The sequence below is a fragment of the Onychomys torridus genome, chromosome 6 (assembly GCF_903995425.1).
Source record: "Onychomys torridus chromosome 6, mOncTor1.1, whole genome shotgun sequence".
In the NCBI taxonomy this organism is placed as follows: domain Eukaryota; kingdom Metazoa; phylum Chordata; class Mammalia; order Rodentia; family Cricetidae; genus Onychomys; species Onychomys torridus.
The window spans coordinates 66,537,697-66,559,360 of record NC_050448.1 but is presented as its reverse complement, the minus strand read 5'-3'; the positions used below and the strand labels follow the sequence as shown (position 1 = coordinate 66,559,360).

The 21,664-nt window shown below is 49.4% G+C and overlaps 1 protein-coding gene across 1 annotated transcript in view; it reads right to left on the bottom strand.

Annotated features, from left to right (window-relative positions):
- Kcnn3 (potassium calcium-activated channel subfamily N member 3) overlaps nt 1-21,664 on the bottom strand; it is a 140,379-nt gene that overhangs the window by 86,440 nt on the left and 32,275 nt on the right. Inside the window, exon 2 of the mRNA XM_036189931.1 lies at nt 13,189-13,284. Coding sequence (XP_036045824.1) covers nt 13,189-13,284 — 96 coding nt within the window. The remainder of the gene's footprint in view (nt 1-13,188; nt 13,285-21,664) is intronic.

The following is a 21,664-nucleotide window of genomic DNA, read 5'->3' as shown; positions in this document are numbered from 1 at the left end:
ATGTAAGGGGAAACTAACAGAGGCAACCAAAGGTGCAGGTTTCTCCCCTGCCCCCCCCCCAAAAAAAAGGCTGCTTCTAGAACGGAAATGAGAGCCTGAGGGACAGGGGGAACAGCTGAAAAATCAACAGCTCAGTGAAGACAGCAGGCTTTGAGCGAAGAACCAGTGAGCTGCTGTGGAAGCCATCTTTAAGGTTAAGAGAATGAGAAAGCAAGGAGGTCGCCCCCTACTGACCAGGTCACAGTGGTGCACCTCTGCCTGGATCTGTTCAGAGCAGCAGAGTTGAGCAGGACCCCCACCCCCACCACCCCTGCGCCCTTATGCTCTATCTGGAAAGATAAGATGCTGGGAAGTTCTGGGTCCCCCTCAAGGAAGTTTGGGTGTGACGTTGTAGATGCTCAGCGTAAGAACAGTCACTGTGAGTAGGGATCCTGAGGAGGCTGCTGGGCGCTGACCTAGGGGATAAAGCAAGCAAAGACAACCTCTAAAGCAGACCCCAGACTGCCAGGTCTTCAGTCCCTAGAGCTAAAGCAAATATGAACTTGATAGCCCAGGGACTAGCGGGGCTGGTGGCTCCAGACAGGCCGAGAAGGGCACCAGAAATGGGTGCCTGCCCCTGAGAGTGGGAGGGGGGCGAGCAAAATCAAGACTGTGTGGGGCGCAGTCAGGCAGCCAATCTGCAGCAAAGAGCAGCACCTATGGCAAAGGGGAGGCAGGCAGGAAAACATGGGCATTTCACCAACATCTCGACCTTCTCCTCCACCAGGGAGCTGCACTCCATCCTTACACAAATGTAGGACCCAAGGGGAAGGGAAGCCAGAAAGAGAGAGAGGCTCTAACAGGTGGAGGGGGGCCCACCTAAGGCACTGCAGAGGCTGAGCGGTGCCTAGCAAGACCTCGGGAGTTTGAAAGGTAGGGACCAATGCGTCTATGCTGCTCTTCAGCCCTGGACCCCACTACATTCCCTCTTCTGTGACCTAGGAGTATGCCTGCGACTCACCCATGTTCCCGGGTGCTTCTAGACACCACAGGAATTAGGGGTAGGAGTGGAGTGCACTCCCGTAAGCAGGGAAGTCTGCTGGGCCCAGAGATGGTTATCTATGGGATGCCAGCTCTGCCTCTCATCAGCCACATGCCTTTGCGAGGGTCATTTACCCTCTCTCAGCCTTACTTGACTTACGTAGAAAACAAGATGCTGACAAGGATATCTGGAATTACTAAGGCACAAGCTCTTGCCCACAAGAGATGAATGGACACATGGTGCTGCCACTGTTGCCACGCATGTGGTTGCAAGCCACTCACCAGACCAAGGCTTGGAATAGGACCCCAGTCTGTGACCTAGGGGTATTACACAGGGTAGGCTCCGAGGCTGGCATGGTGGAGAGTGCCTGTGGAAATCAGGGCATGAGGCCAATCTCTCTCACACCAAGATACACGGGGTTACATTGAAGGTGATGAAGTCAGTTCTGGAGGTGGCTGATGGTAATTCTTGAACCACGTGTGGATGTCACTTCATGCCACTGAACTGTATTGTAAAGTGGCAAATTTATGTTATGTAGACTTTACTACCATTTTTAAGGGGGGAAATTAAATGACAAAATCACAACCTGGACCCTGGTCCACTGCCTGCAGATCTCCCTCCCTTCTAACAGGGGACGTATCAGAGTAGCAGACTTTCTTCTAACTTACACAAAATCCTTTCAACCAAAGGGAAATGAAGCCAGACCCCGTCTCCCCTAATCCAGTTACTGGGTTAGAAGGATTGGAGCTCTGCTGATTTCGCCATCTTTCTTCTTAGAAATGGGAAACGTCACTTTACCAGGTTCTTGCCCAACAGGAAACTAGAATTACCAGAATTTTCTTGGCAGCATAATGCAATAACGATTATATAGAAATCTCTAGGCAGTAAAATTCTACAGTGTCTTCCAATTTCCCAAAGCCTCAGAGTCAGTCTCCATCAGCCTAGTTTAGAATCACTGAGCTCCTGCTGGGTACAGCACCTTTATTAGACACTGAAGGAGCAGCTGCAGGGATGACCGAAGGAAGACACCACTTTTACCGAGCTCATAGATGGTACTATTCCTCTACCTGAAGTATACAGAGTACCCTGGTGGTGCTGTCAAAACACATACCCCTAGGGAAGTGGGGTTTAATAGCCTGTGGGGGACCAGACACAGTACATTGGGGCTAACACACATTGCTGATGGAGGGTGGCCGCCATTGTGGGGCAAGATCACCATTTAAAAATGGTAGCTGAGCCCTGCATAGTCAGACTTGTCAGTCATGGATTATTAAATAAACATCAAAGTACCAAGTGTAGGAATCAGGGAGGCCCCTTTCAAACAACACCAACTATTGCCATCGTTCTTGCTTTTCTGCCAGGACTAACCAGGAAGACCCATTTGCTGAAGATACAGCATGCTTTGGTGGAGGGACAGAGAGAAGCCAGGCAAGCTTGGAAACTTCCTCCCTGATGACTAGCTTTAATAGTTCAGGAGGTGATATCCGGGCTACTGGGAAGGAAAAGGCATCAATGGTAACCCTGCCGCCAACTCTGCATGCTACAGTACTGATCTGCCAGACAAGATGTGCCCACCAGTGAAATGGTGGTACAAAGGTTATGGAGGTCACACCCACTCGGGGATTGGATTCGAAACTTGGTCCACAATAAAGAATCCAGGCCTGGTACCATAAACCTGGTCCAAAGTCCATGGCTCCTGAGGTCACAGATCCTAGGGAGGAACCTACTATTAAATGACAGCATGTCCAACTGTCCTCTAAATGTTTATGCTTATATCCATAAAGTGGTGCTCCACTCAACTTGACTCAATATTGTCTCAGCAGTGGTCAGAGTTAATGTGGAGATGAACAGCTAGTCACAGTACTGAGAATCAATGTCTATTGAGTGCTGAACCTAAATAGGACACCTATATGAACACCCCCAAAATAATAGCAGGAGGAAAGATAGCTGGGTGTGGTGGCTGACACACATCTGGAAATCAGATTATCTCTTAGTAGGCTGAGGCGAGAAAACGCACAAATTCCAGGTCAGCCTGAACTGCACGGTAAGCCCTTACCTCAAAGGGAGAAACAAACATAATAAACACAAAGTAACAATACAAAAATAGGACGTATTAATTCTGGAAAAGTCACAGGTATGCACTTCACCAGAGCCAGAGATAGATTTTTCATGAAGTGAGCTTGCGACCCAGTGACTTTGGAGAAAAGAGGACAGAATTGAGAGCGGAAGACGCTTGGCCACCCACTGCAATTATTCTAAAGGCTTTGGGTGGCTGGCCAGTTTGTGTCTGCAAAAGACTTGAGAGAAGTCTCCTCTAAACTACGAGATGCCAGAGCCAAAAACTGTCTTTGGATGGCTTTCTGCATCAACTTTGAGGCCATTAGCCAGGTGTCCAGTTCTGCTTCTGGGAAAGAGGGACACTGTTAGAAGGACATGGTTGTTCAGACAGGTCCCACCAGGAGCCTCCTGAGCACGCACTGTCAGCCACCGTCCTCCAAACTGCTCCCAGCCACTTCCCTTCTGTGTTCTCTCCTGTCACCAAGTATCCTTCAGCTATGACACCTTTGTAGAATCAGAAGCCCCAAAGATCATTTGGCCTGATCTATCTACTTTACAATCAAAAATAATAATAATAAAGTTGAGCTGGTAGTAGCTTGTCTAGCTAGCTACAGTGGTCAACACTCCAGACAGCCTGGACACAGGTTCTAGTCCCACATAACAGTGCAGAGCTCACCGGAGCCAGAGCCCTGGGGTGCGGCAGGTACTGAGCCCCTCACACTTGCTCAGTCCCCCTGAGTGTGGGGCTGCTTTGCACTGCTGAAGCCTCCTGAGCCACATATCCCGTGCTTATTCACTTCACATAGCCCAGGGTGAAGACAAGTGTGTGGTTTCCAAGGCAACCCATATTCAGGTGGATTCTGACTGCTGGGGTCTGTCTGAAGCCAGTAAGGAGAGAAGCAAAAAGGAGAAGCCACCTTCAATTTACAAACATAACTCCTGAACTAATCTGCCCTGAGCCCTGTCAGGGTCTAGGATGGAGGACAACCTTACCACCCCGGACTCCTGGGGCCCAGGAAGCTTTTGGAAGACTTGGTAAGAGGAATTTGTAGGGCTGAGGAGATGGTTCTGTGAGTACAGTTCTTGCTGTGCCAGCATCAAGCATGAAGACGTGAGTTCAGGTCCCCAACCCCCACATAAAAGCTCGCGGTGGCAGCCATAGGTACCTGGAAGTCCATAAGACAGGTGGATTCTGGAGATTTGCAGGCCACCCAGTCTAGCTGAAACTGTGAGAGACCCAGACTCAAAAGAACAAGAGAATGAGACAGAAAGACATCCAATGTCAGTGTCAACCTCTGGCCTCCATATGTACACACACACAAGCAAGAACAAACATACACACACACACACACACACACACACACACACACACACACACACACACCTCCCCACTCACTCACTCCCACACATAGAGAGGCACGTACCCTAGAGTCAATGGCACCCAGCAAGTGAACTTGAGAAGTTTGGAGCTGTCCATCTGGCTGGGACAAGTCCCAACATGCCCAGGGTATGGGTTTTCCTACTTTTAATAAACACAGCACACGCTCTGTCAGGAAACAGTATGCTTCAGAATGCATTTCCCAGTGACTAAGTACAGAGAGCTAAGATGGCGCCTGGCTGCCCCCTCACCTCAGCAGTCAGGGCAGAGCAGGTACCTTCACACCTACTAAGAGGAGCAGAGGCAGGAAGCCCTCTGTGAGGAAAAGGGTTAAACTCAAGTGTTTAAATATTTAGCAAATAAAGACACAGTGTCACATAGAAATTGACTATCGGGACTGATGTGGTAACCATGGCAATTCATAGCCAGGGACAGATCTAAGTGAACAGATCCTGGGACTGAGGTAGGCTGACCAGGGTGCAAGCAAGGAGGACCACAGCAGGAAGACCAGCTCACAAGAGAGGCTTGTTGAGACTTCTACCCTTTGGGATACAAAAGTCAGGGGCCAGAAGGCCACACTGCAGACTGAGGCCTGTCCAGCCTTTTGGAGATGAGTTTCCTCCACAGAAGGAAGAGAGACCTCATCTATCTACCTGAGTTCAATTCATCCACTCAGTAGTCAGCTCTTGCTGAGTCTGTGTGACTGACAGACATCTCTTCCCTCCAATATAGTCCCTGTCATCATGGAGTTCACCTTTAGGGAAGAGGGGCTGGCGAGATAGCATCTACAAGCCACCAATCAGGCAAGCCACAGCAGGCAAGAAGCTGATGCTAAGTCACTGACTAGACAGGCACCTTGCTTGGGGACCAGAGGTGGCCAGAAAGAACTCCTAGAGGAGGAATTATCAGGCTAAAGGTGAATATGGTAAAACTGACAGCTCTGTGAAAACACTTCCAGATTTCAAAGCACAGACTAAGTGCAGTGGAACCATCACCACCCACGCAGTGCCCAAGCGCCCACCGCTGAAACTCCTATCTTTGAAGAATGTGAACAGGTCTCCTGGTACCCTACTGGAGCCAAGCATTCATATTCCCGCTTACTCGCTTGCTCTCTTGCGTGCTCTCCTGCTCGCTGCACCCTGCCTTCCTTCCTTCTTTTATTGAGACATGGTGCCTCCTCCTGAATGCTGGGATTACAGGCATGTGTCTTCACAGCAGGCCCTCCTCTCTCTTGCTTCTTTCTCTCCAGCCTTACCAAGCACGGGCTGACCCCAGGATTAGCAGCACCACAGTGAGGCCCCTGGAACACATACCCCATTTTCAGTTTCCCAAATTGAGCTGCGATCTATCAGTGGAGTGTTAATGAAAGTGGAACAGAAGATGGGCATAAGCTTGGCAGAGGGGGCTGCTGTGCAGCATGTCCTGGTCAGGTTGGGTACCCCTCCAGTACCAAACCCGTCTGAGCTCTGGTCTCCTCTGTGGTGGTCACATGAAGACTGAGCTGATGCCCTCAGACCAAGCCAGACTGAGATGTCTACCCAGGGTCTTCAGATCTCGGGAACTCGGAGCTGGCCAGTCATTTTGTGTGTGTGTGTGTGTGTGTGTGTGTGTGTGTGTGTGTGTTCACATGCATGTGGAAGACAGAGGTCAACATTAGGTTTTATGCTTTTTGTGTCAACTTGACACAGGATAAAGTCATTTTGGAACAGGTAACCTCAATTGAAAAAAATGCCCCACAATACTGGCCTGTGGGCAAGCCTATGGTGCATTTTTCTTGACTGATGATTGATGTGGGTGGGCCCATCCCACAGAGGGTGATGCCACCCCTGGATGTGTAGTCCTAGATGACGTAAGAAAGTGAGCTGAGCAAACCAGTAAGCAGTAGTGTTCTATGCCTCTGTATTAGTTCCCGCACCCAGGTTCCTGCCTGAGTTCCTGCCCTGACTTCCCTGGATGATGAACTATAAGCTGGAAGACAAAATAAATCTTCCCTCCCGAAGCTGCTTTTGATCACGGTGTCTTATCATTGCAGTAGAAACCCTAACAAAGACAGATGTCTTCCTCAGCCGCTCTCCACCTTATTCTTTGAAACAGGGTCTCTCTAAAACTGGAACTCATAAATTTGCCTGATGTGCCTGGCCAATGAGCTCTAGAGATTCACTTATACACACACAAGACAGACAGAGACAGAGACAGAGACAGAGACAGAGACAGGCAGAGAGAGAGAGAGAGAGACAGAAAGACACAGAGAGACAGAGAGAGATACACACAGATGCACACACACCACACGCACCCCCCCATAGGTTACAAACACATCAACCCTATGTGAGTACTGGGGATCCAAGCTCAGGTCCACATGGTTGGGGGGCAAGCACTTTACTGAGTCATCTCCTCAGCCCCAGAATCAGCACTTCAAATTCATCAGTCAGTCAACCAGGAACACCATCAGCACTGTCTATGGTCTATCTGCCGAAAGGACTGACAGCCTCTAGTTCCCACGGAAAAAAAGATATAACTTCCTCCTGCCCTCCCTGGCCCTCAGAATCACTCCAGGCCAGCTCTGTCTCCAATATACAAGGTCTCTGCTCCAAGGGATCTCCGTGCCCAGCATCACTTCCCTAGGACCCACCCACCCCCCAGGAGACACGCCCCACTCCATCTTCACCTGGACTGTAACACACACCTCCTCACATGGTGCTTATAAGCCTGGATCAGCGGGTTCAAGGTGTGGGTCAAACAATCCCAGAGGCAGGAGTTAAAAGTGAATTATGATTATTGAGTAAATAAATGAACGTGTAGGCTCAGGGTTATAAGTGATACGAGGGTAAATTTACTGATTTAGAGCAGTCAGTACAGAGCTCAGCTGTCAACCCTTTCCTCTTAGGGCCAGGACTTGAGTCCATACTTCTATAGGAAGGGGAAGGTAAAGAGCAGGACTAAACTGTCTGCCTGCCCGATGATGGGAAGATGCCACGAACCTATTTAGCAAAGGGACCCCAAAGAGTCTGCGCCAATGACCCCTCCTGCATTACACACATCATGTCTCGGTGACAGCACCTTGCGAGTACCCAGGAGGCTGCTTGGATCTCCTGGGCAATCGCACTACAGTGGGTGAGACTTTTATAATGTGAGCTGTCTCTTGACTATAACTCATGTCCTATGATTTTAAATAAGTTCCCTATCTTCTGGGAACCTTGTTGGTATTTAATAAAAAATATTCACTTTCATATACCTAATAAATGAAAATCTCCACTTTGGTCCCTTGTGTTCCAAATTCATAAAGCTGAAGGCTCATATCTTACCACCATCATTATGTTTCTGTCACATTGGAGGAAACTACAGAAGCATAGGGAGGCTTAGGTTAGACCCACACTTCCAAACAGGAGTAGATAAACACTATCCCGCTGCGTCAGCTAGTGAAATGGCACGGGTGGTAACTGATGGTGCTTGCAGCCTCAATCCAGGGGCTCTGTGATGAGAACCCCCACTGCTGTCCATACCCCCAGCCTAAGCCAAGCACCTCCTCCCTGGGGCACTCGACCCTTCCCCACTCACATGCTCCTGGACCAGACAATAAGCCCTGGTTATCCCCTCTCCCTCCCACTTGGCTCCTTGCTCACAGTCTATCCACAAAGGCCGAGCTCACTGTCTCTACTTGCTCACTCTGCCCCCCCCCCAAATGTCATTCCAGTGACTGCCCTGACAAAGGCAGGCAGAGGACAGATGTGTTCTTCAGTCCTGCACTCCATGTGGCAGATACAATGGCTCCCTTCTCTCCTCCCCTCCTTGGGGTGGTTCTCAGTCTCATAGGAGCTCCACCTCCACCACCTACTTATCACCTGTCAAGGATCCTCTGGGGACTGTGCCCTGTGCCCCCCTCTTATCTCACTGCCCCTGCACACCCATTCCTCACTATTCCACATCATTAGCTCCTTTTTCCTTGCTGGAGGCGGCAAGAGGCCCCTCCTATGCCCAGAGTAGGACCCGGCACCATCCCTACCTTGACCTCCTTCTGTGTTTTTGGTTTAATGAATGGCACTCTCCAGCACTGAGTTACTCCAGCAATTGGGAGACTCCTCTCTCCCTGCAGAGAATATAACCAGCCTAATTGGTCACCAAGTCTTGTCATTTCCACTCGCTCAGCATCTCTAATGCCTGTCCCCTCCTCCTGTCCTCATTCTTGCGCTCATCCTGGTCAGGCATCGTTATCCTTCACCTGGATGCTGTCACCAGCTTCTAGCTATCTTCCTGCCTCTGAAATTGACCCTTCTAACACTTGCCAGCCTCGGCAGAGAGCATGTGGAACATGTAAATATCCCTCCAGCTTGTCACCCTTTCACGATGACTGCTGCTGCCTAGAGCATGGTTCAAAACCCATTAGCAAGACAAACAGATGCCACTGGCCTGCCCACCTTCCACAGTGGAGCTGCCCACTGCCCAAGACCAGAGCCTTGATGCATTCTGAATGCACACTGCAGTTGCCACCCCAGGGCTTTTGTTTACTGTGTTACCTCTGTTAGGGATGCTGTTTGAATAAGAATGACCCCCATAGGCTCCTATATTTGAAGGCTTAGTCACCAGGGACTGGCACTATTTGAGAAGAAATAAGAGGTATGGCCTTGTTGGAGGAAGTTTGTCACTGGGCATGGGCTTTGAGGTTTCAAAAGCTCATGCCAGGCCCAGTCCATCTCTCTCTCTCTCTCTCTCTCTCTCTCTCTCTCTCTCTCTCTCTCTCTCTCTTTCTCTCTCTCCCTGGTGCCTATAGATCAGAATGTAACTCTTAGCTACTGCTCCATACCTTGTGTGCTGCCATGTTTCCCAGAATGATGGTAATAGACTATAAGCAAGCCCCAATTAAATGCTTTCTTTTATAAGAGTTGCCTTGGTCATGGTGTCTCTTCACAGAAACAGAACAGTGGCTAAGACAGACACCTTTTCCACCCTGTGAGCCAGGCATACAGAACTTTATCTAAGCTGCAGCATTCTTACAATGCCCAAATTTGACCTGTGCACAGTCTTTGTGGTAGGAACTATCACCAGTCTGACTTTGCAGGAAGAGCAAAGGGGAGTAAGACATTTTCTAAAGGTCACCATATGCCCCCACCCCAAAAGGTGACAGAGTCTGACTTGAACTCAAGCTGAGCTGTTCTGACATCCATGCTATCAGAAACCTGGTAGCCTGCCTTCTAGGCCAGCACCAGACACAGTCAAAGCTGGCACCCCCTTGGAGAAGCAACAGTGATGTCAGGCTTCCAGCCCAGGAAGAAGAGCTCCACACAGCAGCCTCACTAAAGCCCTTGCTGAATAAACAACTGAGCTGTTGGGTGATGGAGAGCAGGACAGGGAGGCGGCCAGGAGAGCAGCCAAGTTCAGTGCCTTGTGCATAGAGGAACACATCAAGGGCATCCGAAGCATGGCACAGGAGTGAACTGTCCATGAACAAGCATGGCTTCCGGTTATATTTTAGTGAATGCCCAAAATGCATAGCTTTTGTTTTCCTTTCTTTCCAGGATACACTGGCTTGGAGATAAGAAGGAACCCGGGTCTTTCAAAGCTCCACTCCAAAGTGCCAAAGAGGCAAAGTTTGAAGAAGGGCAGCATGATGTCTTCAACAACAGAAGTGACCATGTGTCAATCACCGTCCTTTCCTTGCTGTTCCAGAGACAAGACTGGGGCTGGGAGCAAGTTCCAGAAAAGCTGGCTCCTTTCCTCTCAGCAGAGGAGGGGCATTCTAGATGAACACTGCCGCTCTAGATGTTCCTCCTGTCAGCTCTGTCACTGTAGCACTCACAGAGCCCAGCAGGTCCTGTGCTAGGCAGGTGGCCACATTTGTGGACCTCTAAGACTAGGAGATGGGACAGCCACAGCCTTCTTCCTCCCTGCTCACTGCAGCAGCAGTTGGCCTTCCCTGAGGAAAGATTTTTGGTTTCCCCCTAGAAATTCTGTCAGTCACATAGAGGACAGCTCCTCCCCATCACTCAGTAACCAGGGCCCTGACAAGTGAGCAGCCATGCCTAGACTAGGGAATTTAAAACTAGGGACCTAGAACCCTAATGACTAGACCGAGTTTCCTTGAAACTGAGGCCCCAAACCACAAAGCAAAATAATAATGTAACTAGTTTTAGAAACTAGAGCTCTTGAGTCTAAAACCTTCTGTTCCAAAATGTGCTGCAAACATCAGGCACTGTATACTTTTATAAATGCAAATATTAATGACATCATTGTCTCTGAAGTGACAGAGAAAGCTATCATGCAGAACACTGCAGTTTGGCCAGGTGAGGTGCTGATGGGAACATCTCTCTTGCTGGCTCTCTGGGCCCAAGCCCTGCACATTCCTGTCTGGAAGGAGATGAGAGACAGCACAAACAGCTGTAGAGAGAACGTGACTGTAGAGGTGAAGACACTGGTACCAACCCCTGGGAGTCAGTGGGCACAGCGTGATGAGGGGCTGGGTCATGGGAACTGAGCCCAGCCACAACAGGAGGAAAGCCAGACATGTGTCAGTGCTACCCGCCGTGCTAGTGACCATGCAGCTGTCCCACCTGCCATATCCCAAGATGCAGCTAGAAGCTAGAGGGCAGGTGTGTGGGTGTCACAGGAAAGGAGTAGAGTTCCTACTTCTTCAAATCACACTGTACTCTCTGCCATCCCAGCACCCATAAGAACTCAGCAAAGTAGGGAGCAGGACTTCCGTTCTTTGGGTGGGAAACTGAGCTCCTACTATCATCCCAAGGTCATTCAAGCTGAAGTATCTGAGCTGGGAGTCAAAGCCACCATTCTGGGATGAGATGTGCAAGACCCTGAATTCTGTCCCCAGAACAACATGCAACAGCAAAAAGCTAAAACCCAAAAAAAAAAAAATAATCAATTAAAAAAAATCAAAGCCCCCTATTTCACTTTGTTTCTCTAAAACTGTGTGCTGGGCCAAGGTGAGTGGCCCAGAGAGCGTGGTTACCACAGAAACAGACACCGGTCCTAAGATGAGGGAACACTGGACAGTCTGCCCCCAGACCAGCATCACTTTGCAGTTGAACTAACTCAGGTATGTAAACCTGAAGCAGGAAAGAGGATTGAACCAAAGAGAAGCAGAGATCTTGCTCTTCCCTCATGAGCAGAAACAGGAAGTCCATGTGTCTGGGAGGATCACCCCGAGTGCTGGGAACTGCCTTCTGTCCTTCCTTCCAACCTGGGGCCAACTGAGTTTTGATTCTTCTTTTTTTAATCTTGCCTTTGTGACAACTTCCCATACAGGCCAGGGTGATACCTGACCACACAGCCTCCCTGCAGATGATGATGTGAGGACCCCCAAAGGTTGAAGAGCCTCAGAACTCCAGGTAGGGTGGAAACTGGGCTGAAGCCAACACTGGAAACCCCTGTCCCGCCATGGACCCTTGGTCTTCTTCAGTTATGCTACTGGCTACTTTCTGAGACCTGCTAGACAACGGTGTGGGTTCAAGTCCAGCAGCTCTGTCCAGTTTGAACTCTGAGAAGGAAGTTGCCTAGTGACCTCTGTGCTCAGCCCTGAAAGCACAGCCCCGTATAAGCACATAAGACTCTGAAAAGGCTAGAGTACAGTCTCTAAGGGGTGTCCTCATGTACGGACATACTGCGAGTCCTGCCCAGAAGGCCTAGAGTAAAAACCACTACATCCAGTCCAGCCACAGCAACTCTGGCACTTGGCCAGAAACTGGACCTCACTTAGGGACCAGGAGGCTCCCCATAATACATCTGTGTCATGACAAAGAGAAACAAAAGGACTTGAGTTGACCAGCATTTGCTGCCTAGCGTTTACACACACACCCCACTTTCCTGTTCCACCCTCACAGTAGCCCCACAAAGCTGGAAGAAAGCCTCCATATTCAGGTGAGGAGGCTGAGACCCAGAATGGTCAGGCTGAGACCCAGAAAGGTCACAGGACTATCCAAAAACACTCTGCAAGAAGAGGTCATGGCCAAGACTTGACCACAGTCTTTTTGACTCCTAACTTCTGGTCTTTATCAATCTCTTCCTCCTGCCCAGATGTGATTCTGTCTATGTTCCTCTGACCGGGGAGTGTCCAGATTCACACGCACATGATCAGAAGCATCTGGATATTTTGGATGACCTGGGTCAGCAGTGAGCAGATCAGCCTGCAAGGGGAAGGGGGTCCGGGGGAGGCGTGGGGGATGACAACTCACTGTCATGACAGGATGCTCAGATCCACTCACTCCAGCTTTATTCTCACAGTCCAAGTTGAACTATCCGCCTATATCAGCCAAGCTGGAAGAATACCCAGATGTCCAGGAAATATTTCCCAGAGTACTGAGTCATCCCAGGCAGCCAGAAACAAGAGGCAGCCTCAACCACATCACATATCCACTCTATCTAGAAAACGGTGCCTCCCAGCCTGGCATCTTCAGAGGTAGAATCCCCACATTCAGAAGTGCAGGCTCCTTGCTGGTGTTTGAGGCAGTGTGTGTGTGTGTGTGTGTGTGTGTGTGTGTGTGTGTGTGTGTAGCCCCCAGTCATGAAGCCATATGCCTACCCATGAGGCCACCTGAGAGGAAATAATGTCTCCATTCTTCTAAAAGGTCACAGGATAGCCTCAAGACACCCTCCTTGAAGATCCAAAGAGAAGAGCCAAGATTTTGGACACCATCTTGTAAAATCACTCAAGTTGGGTTGAGGGTGGATGGGTTCAGCCCAGATGAAGGCAGGAGGATGGGCTACTACTTGAAGTGGAGGGACATACCTGGACTTCCCTTGTATGATAGGCGATGATCAAACCAAGCAGGATGATGGTGGATAAACTGATAAGGCATTTCAGGGCCAACGAAAACATGGAATCCTGCAGGAGAGAGGGAAAGAGAGTTAGGGGGTCCAGGCAAGAAGCAGCTCATGGAAGGAGTGTACCAGCAAACAGTAGGGCAGAGGAAGGTACCGTCCTTAGTCCCTCTTGGGAACAAAATGGAGCACAAAGTTAGCCTGAGCCTGGGCTGCCCCTTCTGAGCCTTTGCTGCTGAAGAGAGAACATTCTTGCATTCCCAGAATGGCCCCACTGGGGCGTGGTGTTTTATGTCTGTGACGCCTGGCTGGATCCTGGTTACTGATGTGTTGTATATTTGCCTCCATGCTCATAAGTCAGATGAATGTAATTCTTTTTGCAAAATTGTTATATAGTTTGGGTAGCCATGCCATGCCTACTCATGTTTCTATCTTAACACAAACCAGAAGGTTCTAAAGTCGCTCACGTCCCTGGCCATAAAGAGCACTGTTAGGAATGAATCAGGATGTCTTGGGAGCTTCTCTGTCTCCTAGCTGAAGCCAAGGTCAGAAGAGGAAGACATGGACTGCAGAAGAACTACTGGATGGCTGAGGGGCCAGCAAAGGAGCAGAAAGGGGTCTTGGGCAGGGAAAGGCTGCGGTGGCCTGCTGGTCAGGGCAGAGAACACTCCCTGCAGCTTCAGCCCAGGCGGTTTAAAGAGCCTATAGTCTGTGCATTAGCTCTCGCTGCTGGGTCCAGAGCCTGCCCCAGCTACTCAGAGCTGCGTGACCACCAAGGCACCTGCCCTAGCTCGGCTCAGGCCACCGTTACTCTTTGCCCCGGTCGGTCAGAGCATCTAGTTGAGACTTGCTACACTCCTGAGTGATGCAAGCCTGAAAGCAGAGCTGCCTCCAGTGCTAATGGGACACAGGGGATAGCCCTGAGCAAAGGGGCCTGACAGGTCCGGCAGCATTTCCAAGCACCACTGTGGGCGCTCTCTATGGTCCTGAGAGCCGAGGGAGACCAAAGAAACAGTGCTATCCTCAAGGGCAATCAATAATGTACAACTTCTGCACACCCCAATTTTATAACAAGTACATGCCCAGAGAGATGAGCGGCTTAGGTCAGAGTTCAAAGCCAGAGCCTCTGACCCCCAGGGCAGAGCACCATGCATTGCCCTGCACTAACTCTACCAGGAAATAGAAATGCTCATGAAAATTCCCTTACACAGGCCTAAATGGCAGACCAAGACAAGAGACCAAACAATAATAGGTAAGAGAGACTAACTCTACTTTTCTATACAGAGTAACTAATCGTGGTTATAACTGCCTATGGCACGCTGCAAAATAACTAGAAAAGTTCTTACCACACAGAACTGTGCCAAGTTTGAGGAGATGGGGGTGCTAACCAGCCTGATCCAGTCATTACATACCAATACATGCTTCAAAGTCTGCAACAAAACTCCCCTAAAAGTGTACACATACTATGTCACAGCCACGAGTTTTAAAAAACAATGGAAGATATTTCAACAGCAAGATAAGATTAATTGCCAGATGATTCTTATAGCCGAAAGATCTTGGGGAGGAAGACATCACCGGCAGAGGGGAAAGGTGTTTGGGACCTGCAGAGCAAGGTTCGATGGTCCAGTATGGCCACCAGAGTCAAGAGGACGGTTTGATCCTTAAATTCGAAACCAGCAGGTGCCCATGTTGATGCTCTCAGTCACCCCTGCGGACTAACACAGAACGGGAGCTGCTCTCTCTGGTGTGTCTATCAATTCAACCCCTCACTTCCTTGCTATATCACTGAGGCCCGTTTTATGCCAGGCACAAATCAGCCCTGGTGCTCTAAGGAAGAACTAGTGAAATAACTCATTTCTTCATTCTTTCCTACTTCCGTTTTTGTTTGTATTGTCTGCTGCAGGGTTCGCACGCGGCAGGCAGCCATGCACACGTACTACAGCGCTCACGTTTGGAAGTCAGTTCTCTCCTTCCACTTTCATGAGAGGTCCAGGAATTGAACTCAGGTTATCAGGCTTGCGTGGCAACTGCTTTTACCTGTGAAGCCATCTCCCTGAGCGCCTGCTCTGCTGTTTTCTGAGACAAGGTTTCGTTGTGTAAATTTACCATCTTCCTGCCTCAGCATCCCAAGTTCTTATCCATTTGCTATTTCAACCAGTTCTTGCTTGCTGAATACCTGCCCGATACTCCACAGTGTGATCCACACTGGGGGATATACAGAGAGGGGCCCATCCACCAGAAGTTTTCAGTCTGTCTTCTTGCATAACCCCTCACTTACACTATACGGTTCAGAGAAATGTCTCCATTCTGTACTACCCAAAGGTGGCCAAAGGCTGGGGGTGTAGCTTAATGGTAGAGCACCAGCCACACAAGGTAGAGGTCCTGGATTCCATCCCCAGTGCTCAGCCCACTTAGCATCCTCTGCACTCTTCAGAACCAAGAGTACCCCAGAGTTCTTTCTTGAGCTCACAAGTATAGGGGTATCTCGGGGAGTCCTGGTGCATTGCTAATGCAATGTGAGCGCCAAGAAAAGCAGAACACAGTTCTGACCCTCCAGAAGGTTCCAACCTTTGATAGCTTACTTGGTGCTGATCCCAGACCTTGCTGGGGCTGAGGAGAAAAGCTGGAGGCCCAGGGACACTCCGGTTGCTGTGGGACAAGATGAATTTCCCTACAGGAAGGAGATGGGACAGCTCATAGTGCTCTCCAGCCAGAAATGACCATAAGGGCCTTGTCAAAGGGGTCCAAAAGCATGTGGAGAGCATCACGCCTACCCCAGGGAGGCTTGTGATCAGTGGCACACTTCCACCTCTAATTCATTTTCTTGGCAAAAAAGTAGCTAACGTCAGAATCTATGATTGTCTCCATAATTTTTAGGGGAAGAGGTGAAGGGACAGGGGCCAGATGCTGTCTCCTCTCCTTTAAGCCTCTTCCATTTCTCCCAGAAGTTGAAGCTTTTCCATTAAAAGGCAGCTCCCACCTGCTCAGAGGTTTTGACTGGTGTGGCCTGCTGGGCCAGCGGCAGCCTGAAGGGAGACAGAGCTGTGTTGGACTGACAGGAACCCTGGAGACTTTACAGACATCCTTGAGACCCTATCACGTGTCCATAAAGGAAAAACATTAACTCACTTTCTAACACCTGGAAAATATGTCAAAGAAGCCTAGCTGGATCTGGACCGTTTTCTATTTGCTGAAATGTTGAATTATCATCCTCCTTTCCCACTTGAACTCCAGTGAAGCTTGAAATTGATGTGACTCTTCAGATGACACCAATGACACAGGGTTGACTAATTAGTCACCAAACAGCACATGGTGGGGCACCTGCCACACCTGCTGTGCCCTACCACACTCCATCTGGGGCCTTAAATTTGACTCACTGGCTGTGACGGGTCCTGTGGCCGACTAGTCAATCCTCCTCTCCTATGTCTGAGAACTTTTTAACAACAAAGAAATAACCCCCAACCTGCAGGAGACACAGGACACACCCCAGTGATAGAGGGGCACTTTTATGTATGAAGATTTTACTTTTGTTTTTAAAATATGAATGTAAGGGGTATGTGAGTGTGGCATCCACAGAGCCCCAAAGAGGTAGTCAGGTTCCCCTGGCTAGAGTTACAGGCACTTATAAACCTCCCAATGTGGGAGTCCTCTAGTCCTCTGAAAAAGTGGTATGCACTCTTAACCACTGGGCCATCTCTCCAGCATTCTATGGGGGTGGGGCTCCTCTTCAAATCCATCTAGTCCTACAGGCTCAAAGGATATTCAAGTGGTTCAGACATCTGAGCAGCCAGTGATGGAGACCAGCACAGCCATGAAAATAGAGAGCATCTGAAGACACACAGAGAGAGAAGGTGTGATAAACTATTCACCAGAGAGCTTTGAGCCTCAAATTGGATATATTTCTGATTATCTGTAAATTTTTTTATGTAGAAAAAAGATTGTGAAAATATCAATATTCTGCATCATAGGCTATTTTCTTATTGCTTTTCTTCTCTCCAATTATTAATAATGGGAATATAGCATTTTGTAATGGAAAAGTTTATTTTTCAAAATAGGCTTTTGTGCAGTGGGAAAGATGCATCTTTCTTTGTAACATGCACTCGGGCAGGGGTGGCTGCAGGGGACATGTGAGCCTCAAGTCCATCCCTGTGGTGGGGATGAACAATCTAAGCTTTCTCCGAGTCTTGAAACCCCATTTCATCTACACACACCCATTTCCTAGTGGCATACTCGAAAAGTGACCATTCTCAGCTTGCGCAGGAGAGTGTACATTTAGGCCGGGTGGACACTTCGGCCTCTTAGTCACTCGTGCTGGGCTTAGGGACTCATACCCACTTCAGACAGCCTTATTGCTTCACTGATTTGCAATCTATCTAAACCCACATGATAACACATTTATGCTATATGATCGCATCACCTCTTTGGTGCTCTGAATATAAGTCATTTAATAAACACTTGTTTACTGCTAATCTTCAGTGAGCCCTGATCACTAGCTTCCCCCAGAACAGGCCCACCACACATTTCATCCCTGATTTAAAAAAAAAAAAATCTAATGTCTCCATTTTGCTGATAAAACACTAAGAATTGGAGAGTTGTTGAAGTGACTTTTTCAAGGTCATGCAACTAACTCAAATTTTAGCTATCTGCCAGATTTTTCTGCGTCCTGAACTTACCCTGCCTTCAATGTTCTGGGTACTATGTGAAACAGTACGTCCTGTTACCTCAGTGGAGCCTTGGGCTGCACGAGAGACTCCTGGCTGGGCAGGAGATCAAGACACATTCCTGGAGATGTTCCCGCCATGTGGTCCCTGTTACTCTCCTGGACACAAACCAGCCCTTCACAGGTCTGTGATTCTCCCATTCATAATAATTGGGAATAAAGTACAACTCCAGGCACCTACCATGCAAAGGAGGCATTATGAATTCTCCTTCACAGACAAAGAAACTGAGGCTCCAAGGAGCCTTATTTGACCAAGGGCAAAGCCAACAAATGGCAAAGTCAGGTTGGATGGAAGTCAGGTTGCCACCTAGACCCATCTTCCTCCCAGGTCTGAGCCAGGAGCCCTGAGGCTGGGCCCCACTGACCTCCGGATTCAAAGAGAAGTTTCTCAAGGCTACTATGTCCCTTTGGGGAGGCTGTGCACAGGGTGGTGGGGTGGTTTCAAGGCCTCTGAGCCAGCAGCATAAATTACTTTTCTGGCCTGCCTTGTAGCTTCCAGAGACAGGCCAGAGTCGTAATGATTACAGTAGATCTCCCCAGAGACTTTGAAGTTTTTAATGTGTTTTATTGTTGGAGCCTTGCAGGTGGGGGACAGAAAATGACGCAGACGGTCATGTAGGGCCCATGAACCAAAGAGGCTCCTTCCCCAGCCAAGTGAATAAGCTCCAAGGGTGTGCATGTGAGCACACAGCACATGCACATGGCCCATTCACGGCTCTGTCACTGGTTAGGAGCTCCCAAGGGACAGAGGTGATAACATTCAGAACCTGAATTTCCCGAATTAAGGTCTGATGTGCCTCCCTGACATCACCTCGCTTTGTGCATTGGGAAATAATTGAGTTAGAAATCTTTTCTGTTTAATAAGGTCAACCTTTGCTGCAATTTCATGGAGAGGCTCCAAGACTGATTGATATTCAGCACTGGCTTCGTACTGTAGCTCTGTAATGGTTGTCCTAATTAGACACTCTTGCTAATTAATGCTATGCAGATTAAGCCAGGCCTTCCTTCCCTGTCCCCCCACCCCACCCCCGCCGGGGAAGTCAGCACTCCTGGTTGCTGATCTCCAGGGAAGCCCTGCTTCTCTCCTCTACCTGGGCCTTTCATTCTGCACTCAGCCTAGCCTTCCTTTTTCCTGCCCCTTTCTCCTGACTTTGCCTTCTGAACTTCCACCATCTTGCCTGATCAGACCTTAGCTGGTTTTCCTCCCAAGTGAGGCCATCTGGGTCATGAGGTCACCTGAGGTCATGCTGGCCCTACCAGCATCCTCAGCATGATGTCCCATCCCATTGCAAGTACTCATGGTCCAGAATGGAAGGCTCAGCCCACTCTATCCTCTTGTTAGTGGTGGGGCTAATAACCTTTTTATCGTCTCTTTCTATAACACAGAATTCAAGCTCTGTCTTCGAGACTTGTTCACTATAACACTGGGATTCCAGTTCCTTCTTCCGGCCTCAACCTTCCAGGGTCTCCAGTTCCTCCTCTTCTCTCACATCACACACAAGATATAAAGTGGGGGGATGTTATTTTTCCACATTTTTTTAAGTCAAACACCCTTTCTCTTGCCACCCAGAGCACAGAAACTGACGTGGTCTCCACTGCAGGCTCCGCTAACAGTACCTCATGTTCTCAGCCCTTCAGAGACACGTCGAGCAGCCACGAGGCTACAGACATGTTCCTTCATTCAACCAGTCATATTACTAAGCATTTGCTCTGCCCAGGCTCCAGGCTGAGCCCTTGGAAAACACTAGAGAGTCCCTCCCCACCATCCCAGGCTACTGATTGAATCCTGCCCACAAGCTGAGCCCTGACCCATCCTCACCCTCACCATCACAGCCGTACTACACCCTTCTGACATGTTCCCTCGGCACTCATCCTACCCACAGCCAGAAGTCAGCAGAGACAGAGAAACAAATGGGCAGGCGGGGCCTGGAGGGCAGACAGGGCAGAGACTGTCAAAATGGACCGGAATCTCCAACTGAGAGAAGACCTGGTCCCTTTGGGCCTTTGTCATCAAGGAGTGATCAGGCCCAAAGGAGGTGGCACTAAGAGGCATCTATCTGAACAGCCCCTGCATCCTGAGTGTGAGCTGCAGTCTGCAGCCTCATGCACAGGCTTTAGAGAGCCTTCTTTCTCCCTGGGTGCCCTCCTGAGGGCGCAGGTTAGCCTAAATTAGGATCTGAGCCTCAACTCCTTCCCTGCAGCCCTTTGTGCAAGGTCCTAGTGGCCGCTTCAACCTTACAGTGACTGTGCACGTGACTCTTCTTCCCTGTACGCCACGCTCCTGTTCTGGGCTTGGACCACCCCTAGAATATGTCTGAGGCATAGTCCCCTGGCAGAAGGCCCCATGTGGACTACTCTCTCCTCTTAGTCCTGGGCTCAGCAGGGTCATTAAGTGCAGGCTAACTCAGGAGGGGGTCTGAGCAGATGGCTTCTTGGAGCCCTGCCCTGCTGTGCCCCTCCTCTGTCTCCTGAGTTACTCCTCACCTCAACTGGGAGCATTGCCCGGCTGAGATGAACCCACAGACCTGTTCTGGTCCCGCACTCTCTCTGAGGCTGCACACACAGGTATCTCTTCCCCATCGGTACTGCCCAAGCTGGGGTCATTGAACAAGGCCTGACCCGACTCACTGCTGCATGTCCTAGCCAGGATGTCAGCCACAGAGGGATGCATCTTCATACTAAAGTCATTCCTATGTCATTGTATGTGAGATACTGTCTAGTACATTACAAGTCAATAAATATCAGCTGAATACTGAATATTTGAAGGAAGAGAGCAAATTTAGAGATGTGGCCACAAGATAGACACTTTCCATCCTGGATTTTCAAATTCCTGAAGCAAAATGAGGGATGATCAAAAGAACAGGTAATATGTGCTCACCTGCCCTGGGTCCCACTGACTTATGGTGTGGCCCCACCCTACAGAGAGAGCTCTGAAGCTGAGAAAAAGCGTGTCACTTACCCCATGGTCCCTGGGCAAGGAAGAAGCAGAGGCAAGATTTGAACCTAAACAAGTCTGACTCTATGATTCATGCTCAGAGCATAGGGTCTGGAGAAAATGTCATGGCCAGGCACCGATGATGCCACTGAACCTCAGTGACTGAGGGGCATGAGGACAATGACAGCCTGAGGTCAGGCCTGGGAATCCTGCAAGCCCAGGCCTAGGCAGACAAGACAGGAAATGCTAGTGAGTGAAGGAAGCCAATGCCTCGGACTAAAACACATAAAGTCACTCTGGCCTAGGGCGTTTCTCTGTGGCCTTCTACTTTGTCACTTCCAGAAGGACATAGGACCTGATGTCGGAGGGACATCACGCAGTGAAAATAGCAAGAACACTCAGGTCTGAACAGAGGGTGGCCGGCACTGTCTAGTGAGGCCAGCATGATGACCAGGACACCAATTAAGAGGCAATGATCCTCCCAGGGCCTGGCTCTCCCATGGTGTGGTGCCCCGAGGAAATCAAGAAAAGGTCACTTTGGAGATGGAGCTCTCCAAATACCAAGTCAACCGAGCTGCCGCCCCTTCAGCCACAAACATAATTCTGATTGAGATGCTTTCCTTTACAAGGTCTGCGCAGAAAAGAGCTGGCAAACCAGCAAGTCTCAGTGTCATGCTGCTTTCATGCATTTCCTGCCACACTCACAACACAGCAATTAGTCAGAATTTGTGTTACACGCTTGTCGTGTACCAGACCTCATGTTGTGTCAGGGGCAGACACAGCAGGACG